The sequence below is a fragment of the Sinocyclocheilus anshuiensis genome, unplaced genomic scaffold (genome assembly GCF_001515605.1).
Source record: "Sinocyclocheilus anshuiensis isolate Anshui unplaced genomic scaffold, SAMN03320099.WGS_v1.1 scaffold553, whole genome shotgun sequence".
Taxonomy (NCBI): domain Eukaryota; kingdom Metazoa; phylum Chordata; class Actinopteri; order Cypriniformes; family Cyprinidae; genus Sinocyclocheilus; species Sinocyclocheilus anshuiensis.
This window is the reverse complement of record NW_015539821.1, coordinates 1565883-1574613: the sequence shown is the minus strand read 5'-3', so window position 1 is coordinate 1574613 and position 8731 is coordinate 1565883. Positions and strand designations below refer to the sequence as shown.

General features: G+C 36.2%; 1 protein-coding gene across 5 annotated transcripts in view; it reads right to left on the bottom strand.

Annotated features, from left to right (window-relative positions):
• Positions 1-8731, bottom strand: part of LOC107684054 (RNA binding protein fox-1 homolog 3-like) — a 451861-nt gene that overhangs the window by 5957 nt on the left and 437173 nt on the right. For 4 of the 5 annotated variants that reach the window (XM_016480195.1, XM_016480200.1, XM_016480197.1 and 1 more), the window contains 3 exons: positions 6758-6822; positions 4661-4739; positions 2615-2689 (listed from right to left, as the gene is read on the bottom strand). In XM_016480195.1, the coding sequence (XP_016335681.1) occupies positions 2645-2689; positions 4661-4739; positions 6758-6822 (189 nt within the window). In that variant the 3' untranslated portion in view covers positions 2615-2644. Of the gene's footprint in view, positions 1-2614; positions 2690-4660; positions 4740-6757; positions 6823-8731 lie in introns of those variants that run through there. The other variant, XM_016480199.1, reaches the window with a different exon arrangement.

Here is an 8731-nt window from a genome sequence, read left to right as displayed (position 1 = left end):
ATATATATATATATATATATATATATACACATACACACACATACACACACATACACACAACCATACAAAACTTTTGGGTCAGTAGGATTTTTTACATTTTTATTAATATTTTCTTTTCAGCAAGAATGCATTCAACTGATCAAAGGTGACAGTAAATACATTTAGAAATTATATATTTTTTTTACTTCAAATAAATTCTGTTCTTTTGAACTTACTATTCATCAAATAATCATGAGGAAAAAGTCCCAGTTTCTACAAAAATATTAAGCAGAACTACTGTTTCCAACACTGATAAGAAGAAATGTTACTTGTTAATGTTATCAGTATATTAGAACGATTTCTGGAGGTTCATGTGACACTGAAGACTAAAGTGATGGTTGCTGAAAATTCTGCTTTTAAAAATGACTTTTTAAAGTATATTAAAATAGAAAACAATTGTAATGATATTTCACAATATTACAATTTTACTGTATTTTTGATGAAATAAACGCTTGGTGCACAGTAGAAACTTTTTTCAAAAACTTCTTACCAAACCCCAAACTTTTGAATGGTTTGAATACATATATTTATTATATTTCTGTGAGAATATATTTATAATTGTATATATTTATTATTACTTAATTAGATACATTTGACCCTTTCCTAACTGTTTCCCTACACTATAACTTAAATCTTCCCTCTCCTATTAGGAATTCTTAGGCTGGCCTCCTCTCTACATAAATTTTCGAATTGACCAATAATGTCCTGAAGATCTATGACTAGGTTGCATACTCTCAATGCTTAACACTTAACTCAACAGCAAATTAATACTGGACCATGTTGTTTAGAACGTCATAACCGGTACTCTCTGAAAAGGGTGCAGTTTCCCAAGGGATGTGGGATGGTTTTTTATTTTCAATTTATAAATACATATAGTCTGTAATATCTCTGTATCTTTGTTAGCTAAAATGATATTAAAAGTTATTTTTAAGCGGACAGCGTCTTCCATATTAACATAAGCGTGATGGAGATTTCAGCAACGAGTGGTAATTGCTCACCCTGTCATCTCTGCTGTTGCAGTGGGATTCTGGACATCTCATCAGCTAGAGGGTGCAATAGACCGTGTAGTGGGGAAATGTTCTCTCTTTCCACATTACCGCACTATGTTTATTTACAGAATGCTTTATGAGCAGCTGAAGCGGCCTTGATTAAGTGTACGCTCTTTATGTGACATCTAACAGATTAAAACTGAAGGAAACCTTGCTGGAGGCCTTCCTTCATGAATATGTGCTTTGATACAGGCAGACGTGTTTGTATACAGGTTTTGTTAAAAATAGGAAATAAAAAGATACATTAACATAATATAATACATGTACTATACTGTTAGATTATGCTATTGTTAGAAATTGTATTGTTATTATTGCCTGTAAATAATAAAATGAAGAAACTGTATCCGGATTTGCTAATTTTATGGCTTTGTTAAAATAATAATAGTACATTTTTTTAAATTATTATTATAATTTCCGCTTTAATGGTGAAATAATAATAATATATTATTTTTCTATTTAATTTTTTAAATGTTATTGCTATTATTATTATTTCTGCTTTAACAAATATAATAATAGATTATTTCCTATTTTTTATTTTACATTTGTTACTTTATAAATAATAATAATAATAATAATAATAATAATTATTATTATTATTATTTATTGTAAAAAAAGAAAAAACGTAAGACCAACATATTAAAATCCCATAAAATGCATTTTTAGTCCATCTGTGGCAATGGAATACTTTTGACCAAATATTAAAAAAATAAATAAATTGACCTCATTTGACGTCCATCTCTCAAAATGACATACAATTGCAATCATACAGACAATAAATGTTCATTGAGTTATATAACAGTACGTCAAAGTGAAAGAGGGTGTGAGTGACAGAGAATTACTTGAAATGCTTCATGAAGGGTCCATGTAGCTAACTATCATTTTTAACACTACTACAATATAGTTTCGGTAAACAATCAAAGCCAGAGCTTTGCAAATGAATGTTTATATCTATATTTCCCTTTGATATTTACTGGACAAAAAATAGTAAGGCTATATTAGTAGTTTACAGATAGCATATGCAAACCTTAGAGGTTTTTCTCTTCATATTTTAATGAATAGCAGTCACTTCTAATAAGTGGGTGTTCAGTGGGGCCTTTAATGCAAAGACTGCAAATATACGTATGCGAGTCTAGCGCTGCTGTTGTTTTGCTCAAGTTGCTCATTGCTGTGCCATTTAGTAAGGCAAATAAACTCACTTCCTGGCCCACTCCCTGTCCACATAAATCAGCTGAGCTCATGCCCATAAATCTACGGCGTGACTAAATGAGAAAACTCATTGGACAGCACCCCTCCGGCCCCCCTCCTCTCTGTCACTCAGCCCCTCCCCTACCGGACCACACATTTCAATACAAACAAAACAGATTCCAAATCAATAGCCAAGCAACAGAAATGCTGGATAACTGCAGGTTGATAAGAAGAGCTTTAGCCCAAATGTGACTGTTCGGGGAAGGTTCGCTTATGACCCGGAGGTGTTTTGCTCTTTTGAACGTAGAGGTGGTTGGGTTGTTTGTTTGTGTTTGTTTTCTTTTGTTTGTTTGTTTGGATTGATTCTCTCTCTAGTAGGGTGTGAAGCGACTGTAACCTCCTCTGTAAAGGCTAGCCTGCAACATCAAAGATGAAAAAACAAAAAGGACCCAATCAGTGTTAAATAGATTCTTTGGGGTGAACAGTGGTTGAAATTTTCTTCCCTTTTGTCTCATTTTGCTTATCGTTTTAAGTTTGGAATGAAATTACAATGTGAATTTTAACACAGGTGGGTGTCAGAGTTCAGAGCTTCATGGATCAACCGGGCAACGACTAAAACAGCCCAGTGTATTTCATCAGTCGCTCTGTATCGAACCTCTCCATCATGGCCGTCTCACCCTCAGGTTGATCTGATTGGAGACATCTAACGCGCACTACTTTCTCAGACCTCTTCTTAACCGGACTGCAGTAGTGCCCTACTCTGCTCTCGCCAAATACAAAAAACTTCAAAGGCTCTATGAGCCGTTCTCCTAAGCTCCGACCCTGTGGAACATACACACGCCTTAAACGTGGCATTAATTCTGTTCTAACAGAGAGCAAAGCAAACTAACTTTTTTTCCCCCAACCCTCTGAGGGGCTCATTATTAAATACTTTTTACTTGTGATCTACTGGTCAAATATGATTTAATGATATTCATTTCATTCTCAGCAGGCTCAGTGCAATGAGTTCTGCTCATTTGAGTCGCAACCGGTTCGGTCCTGGCATCACTGAGAACTCTTGAGTGCCCACTTCGGCCCCCCTGCGGCCCTCGTTTGACCAGAGGAGCGCCGAAGGATATTTGCTATGCCTAAACGTGGTAAATTGAAGTCTTGATAAAGGGAGGAAAATTTGGGGAAAAAAAGAAAAGGAGGCAAAAAAAAGCAATACAGGCCACAGTTTTAATTAAGTAAATGAAGAGGGAAAAATGGTCTTAATTAATGAAAGCTTTTAGCTAGCAGCTGCGGGAATAGTACGGTTTTGAGAATCACACGGATGTCGACTTGGTAAATTCCAGTCATTTGTCTTAGGCAGAGTGTTTGTCCAATAAGCCTCATGGGCAGGGGGAGGTGGGTGCGATGGAATCTTTTTTTTTCTCTTTCTTTTTTCCCCGTCGTTCTTCCTCTGTCTCTCGCCTTTTCTTTAATCTCCCTCGGCACGCTGCTGCACGCGCTTGATGGTTGTTAATCTTGAGAAAAGTCCCGACCAACAGCCGCAAAAAAACAAATCATAAAGAGTTTTCTCTTTTTGTGTTCAGATAGGAGTTTTAGAATTTTTCATCTTTGATGTTAGCTGCAAAAGCTAGCTAAAAACAAACATTAACGGGATGATGATCCCCACATTTGCTGATATGCAAAGGACAGTGTCTCATTGGAAGGTCTAATAAAGTGTCAGTACGCTGGATTACCCTAATGCATTTAATGAGATACAAAGTGCCCAGGATCCATCTTGACAAACTGTCACATACACATATATCAGCTGATGAGTCTCTGAATATATAAACATATATCTATACTCCTGACATTAATAATGCAAATGTGAACAGGGTCCAAAATTAACACTTTCCAAGCAACGAATTTAAGCATAAATTGGCTTTGGCGAGAAAATAAAACACTTCGCCAGCTGGCCACTAGCAATCTGTAAGAATGGTTCCTGATGTAGCTGAAGAAAGCGATTAAAATCAAAAAGGTACTATCATCTACCAATAATGTAAATTTTTTTTCCGTAGTAATACTGGGATATGTTTTTGGTCTCCACAGCTACAGTATATATATATATATATATACATAGGTCATTTTGGACCCTGAATATGATTATCATCATGTAGCATATTAAAGACTTTAGACACCCCAACTACATATCTTCAGCTCATAGCACATGCTTCATTCAGTATGATGATATTTATAATTATTCTATTCATAATTCAATTACATTTAACAGAATGTACAGTGATATCTTTCAGCATCATTATGGTTGCACTGGGCTCTGCCTTGGATGTTGTTGGGGTGCTTGAGTCTGTGTAATGTTAGGGCATGGATGAATGTTTCATGCATCACGTTTCTAGACTCACCATAGTGCCCACGCTGTACGTGGCTGCAGGTCCAATCGTGTGGTGATAAGGGTCTGCTGTTGCATAGACTCTGCCATAGCTACAGGGAAAGGAAGAAATGGAGAGGGCATTGAAGCTTCGAGAAGACCGTATGCACCAGTGAACACTGTTCATTTGAACTAGATCCATTATCACTACACCCTTCCTCCCTCTCTCTTGCCCTCTCTTTCTTTCTGTCTGATAAAAATGCAATCACTGGCCTGCCATAAATACATGGTATAAAGGTAAGTGTGTTAAAAGTGATAGGTGCTCTGTTATTGTTTTGGAGTAAAAGTATTTTATCTTATGAGCATGTGGTAAAAGTTATATTGGTCAGAGAGGGACAAGACACTGAAAAAACTCAGCAGAGTAGAAAAGAGAAGAAAATGGGAAGCAGAAATGAAGAACCAACAGCAGCATTGCAGGCTCATTTCTACCATGCAGTACACTCTCTTATGTCCCTATCATACTGGATAAATTCTCACAAAAAAAACTCACAATTTTAAAAGATGGAAATCATGCTAGTATTCTTTTATTTCGCAAAATCACAATTGAGTGAACATTTGGGAGAATCTAAAACAATGTTATTACCTTTGATAGAGTGTATGTTGCCATTTTTTAAAAATAAATCTTAAACTTTTTTTTTATTAAAAAAAATCTTTTTTTTTCATTCCTCTAATAAAAATGTTGTTGTGCAATTGTTTTTCTTATGTTCTCAACATCACTTTCCATGTCATAATTTATATAATTTATTTTCCATGTTATAATCCCTTTAAACTATCAAAAGCAACTTCCTTACTGACATCATCCTCCAGGAAGTGACAAAAAATTTGGTGGAAAAGCAAAAGCACAAAAATCAATAATTCCTAGCAATGGATTTGATAAATTCTGCGATGGTCTATGCTATTCATTAACATTCTTATTTGAAAAATAATTACTGAAATATGTATCATTTAAAAGTTCAAACAAAAATATGTGAATTCGGTTAGTTTCCATGCTTGTGTAAGCAAGTAAACACACACACACACACACACACACACACACACACACACACACACACACACACACACACACAACCCTGTGGCCTGAAGTGAGTAAGCTAAGTGGTTATGGAAATTCAGGTTGAATTCAAGTTCAAAGGGCGAGAGTGTATCAAAGGTAGGGAAGCAAAGTCTAAACGATCTAATTTAACCCAGTTTAATAAGAGAGCAGATCTGTAAACTCATTCCGGGCTTTCAGAGCTGAGGAAACACTTTTCAGAATGACTTCAGAACTCAAATACAGTTAAAAGTTGCAGTGCATAAGGCCTTAAAATACATGTTCTGTATACTCATAACCATTATTCTTTGAAATCAGAGAAAGGTTAATGCTTTTAATCTTAATATGTCAAATAATGAGGTAAGACCCAATGAATGGCTTGATAAATGCATTTTTTTATTACAGTATATTGACATATTTCTTTTTGAAACAGCGCAGGACTTTTTACCTAAAAGCACTTATATACTTTCATGTACAAACATCCATTTATACTGTGTGAGATAAAATATTAAGTACAATATAATAAAGAAAAATAAATAAATTTTTATTTCCAAGACTAAATAAATGGCTTTTTATACACTCACTGTGTGGAAACCAAAGCAAAGTCATTGTCTACATTCAATTTTTTTCTTTTTCTTCTTACTTTTTAAAACTAGGGCTGTTTTTAAAAAGCAGAATGAAAGAATAACATTCTCAAATTTGGTAGAAGCATTAAAAAAAAACATTGTTTTAAACATTAAATATGTTAACACGTTAACTTTGTCAGCCCCAAAAATAATATTTTTTTATTTCTCAAGTTAACCTGGATAGCTAGCTCCATTCGTATTCAAAAAGTGTGATTTTCCTCAACTCAAATGATTTCCATTAGATAATTGAGGGATGGTTCACTGTTTGGCATCTCAGAAAATTCTCAAAAAACAACATTATTTAGATGCATACAAAACTAATATACATAGCCACAAATCACCAGTGTTGAATAGATGGGGTCTTTTAAGCATCAACCAATTAACAAAAGACAAACAGAAAGCACAAGACTCTTACCTGTCACTGTAGGCCGCTGCAGCTGCTGCGGCTGGTTGGGCATATCTGTATGCTGCATAGCCACCCTGTCAATTACATAAGGGCATCCGTCAGACACATGCAAACAGCAGGGCATCAGTGACATGAAATTTTTAGAACCATCTGCCCACAATACAACTGGACTGTTCATACATTAAACCGTCTCTTTTCAGATCCTAACAATGCAGTGAATCCCAAAAGCTCAGTTACAACCTTAAGAGTGCTGCTGAAAGGCCCTGTCAATGCTCACTAAAATGAATGCTGAGTGATTTAGGTGGTATTTAGTTTGCCAATACAGCTTTTTGTGAAGCCTTTTTGTTTAATGGGGAATTGTCAGATTGACTGCATTAGCTCTTCATATAGATCTCGGCACAGATGCTTAACAGCCTGAGTCCAAAAGTGAACCATCTGAGATTCTTCACTTATCTACACTGAGTGCACCAATAGCGGTGCAACCAACGACTTGTCTTCCCAGTGTGCATCAATCCCATCAATTGAAATGGCAGAGCTGGGCAACTATCGATCAGCATGGTAAGTGGCAATCTGGTATAAACAATTAAAATCAGTCAATGTTTGCTTACTGCGAATGAACCAAATGGAAGATTTGGCTGAAGCTATTGAAGGGGCCTTTTAATTAATGTGTCTGGCCAATACGAGTCTCCTGGCTCGATGCCCAGGGGTGCGGTCTTGACACAAACAACGTGCTCATCCATGGCTGGAGAACGGCACAAGATAACACTAAATATTGCTTGTATAAGCATTAGATGACATCCGACAAAGCTATTAATTGCTCCATTCAAGCTAGCTATTAATAGCCGCTTTGTAAGCAGCATCAAATGACATTAACCGAGATTGTTAGCCGCAACAACCAAGCGTCGTCTGCTAGTCTTCTTGGGGTGATGTTTTGTGAACGCTTACACTCCAAACATGCCAAGCTTTAAACGACAGGGAATGTATTTGCTGTAAGCGAGTATCTAAGTGGCTGGGGTGTCTATTGAAGTGTCTGTTTTAATGAAACGCAGTTCTGCTCTTTGTTATTTTAGCTCGCTGACATCACTGGTACATTATGTGAATAATCGCGGTGCCAGAGCGCGTGCAGGACTGAGGCATCGCAGATACAGGACTGCACGCTGAATTATAGATGTTCTCATTTATTTTTCAGCTCGGGATTAATGTCCGGTGCTACTCTGCTAAGATCAAATGTTTAGCTACTGGAGTCGAAGAAAAATCAGGTCACAGAAGATTGTGTACATGAATACTTTAGAAGTTACAGCTTCCTAATTCCGGTGGTTTCACCGGTCACACAGATGGATTTAAACAGATAGATCAACCACATACGATATTTATGTCATTATTTACTCAGCTTCATTTTGTTCCAAACCTGTTTGCTGTATTTTTGTGGAAAGCAAAATAAATAAATAAATTAAAAAGTATGTGGTTGATCTATCCCTTTAAATTCTTTTTCAAGATTTTGACCACTGCCTGCCATAAAAACACTGTAAATTCTCAAGCTTGACATCATGGCATTCGGTTACGAAATATTTGAAAACCAGTAATGTTTAAAGGGGTCATATGATGCTATTTTAAAGATCATTATTTGGTGTAACAGAATATGTTGACATGCTTTAATGTTCAAAAAACACATTATTTTTCAAATACTGTACATTATTGTAGGTCCTCTATGCCCCGCCTCTCTCAAACACGTTGTTTTCAACAAACCCCCTCCTTTGACAAGCGCAGTCTGCTCTGATTGGCCAGCTGACCCAGTGCATTGTGATTGGCCGAACACCACAAGCACGCGTCGGAAATGTAACGCCCCTTACCATAATCGCGAGCTTCAGCTTAAGTATTAAATATTTAGCTAAGTAAATATCAAGACAGTTAATAATGTTGTTAGTTTTACCATCAGTTCAAGCCCGAAAGGGCAACAGAGTCGAGTGACAGACACAGTGATGA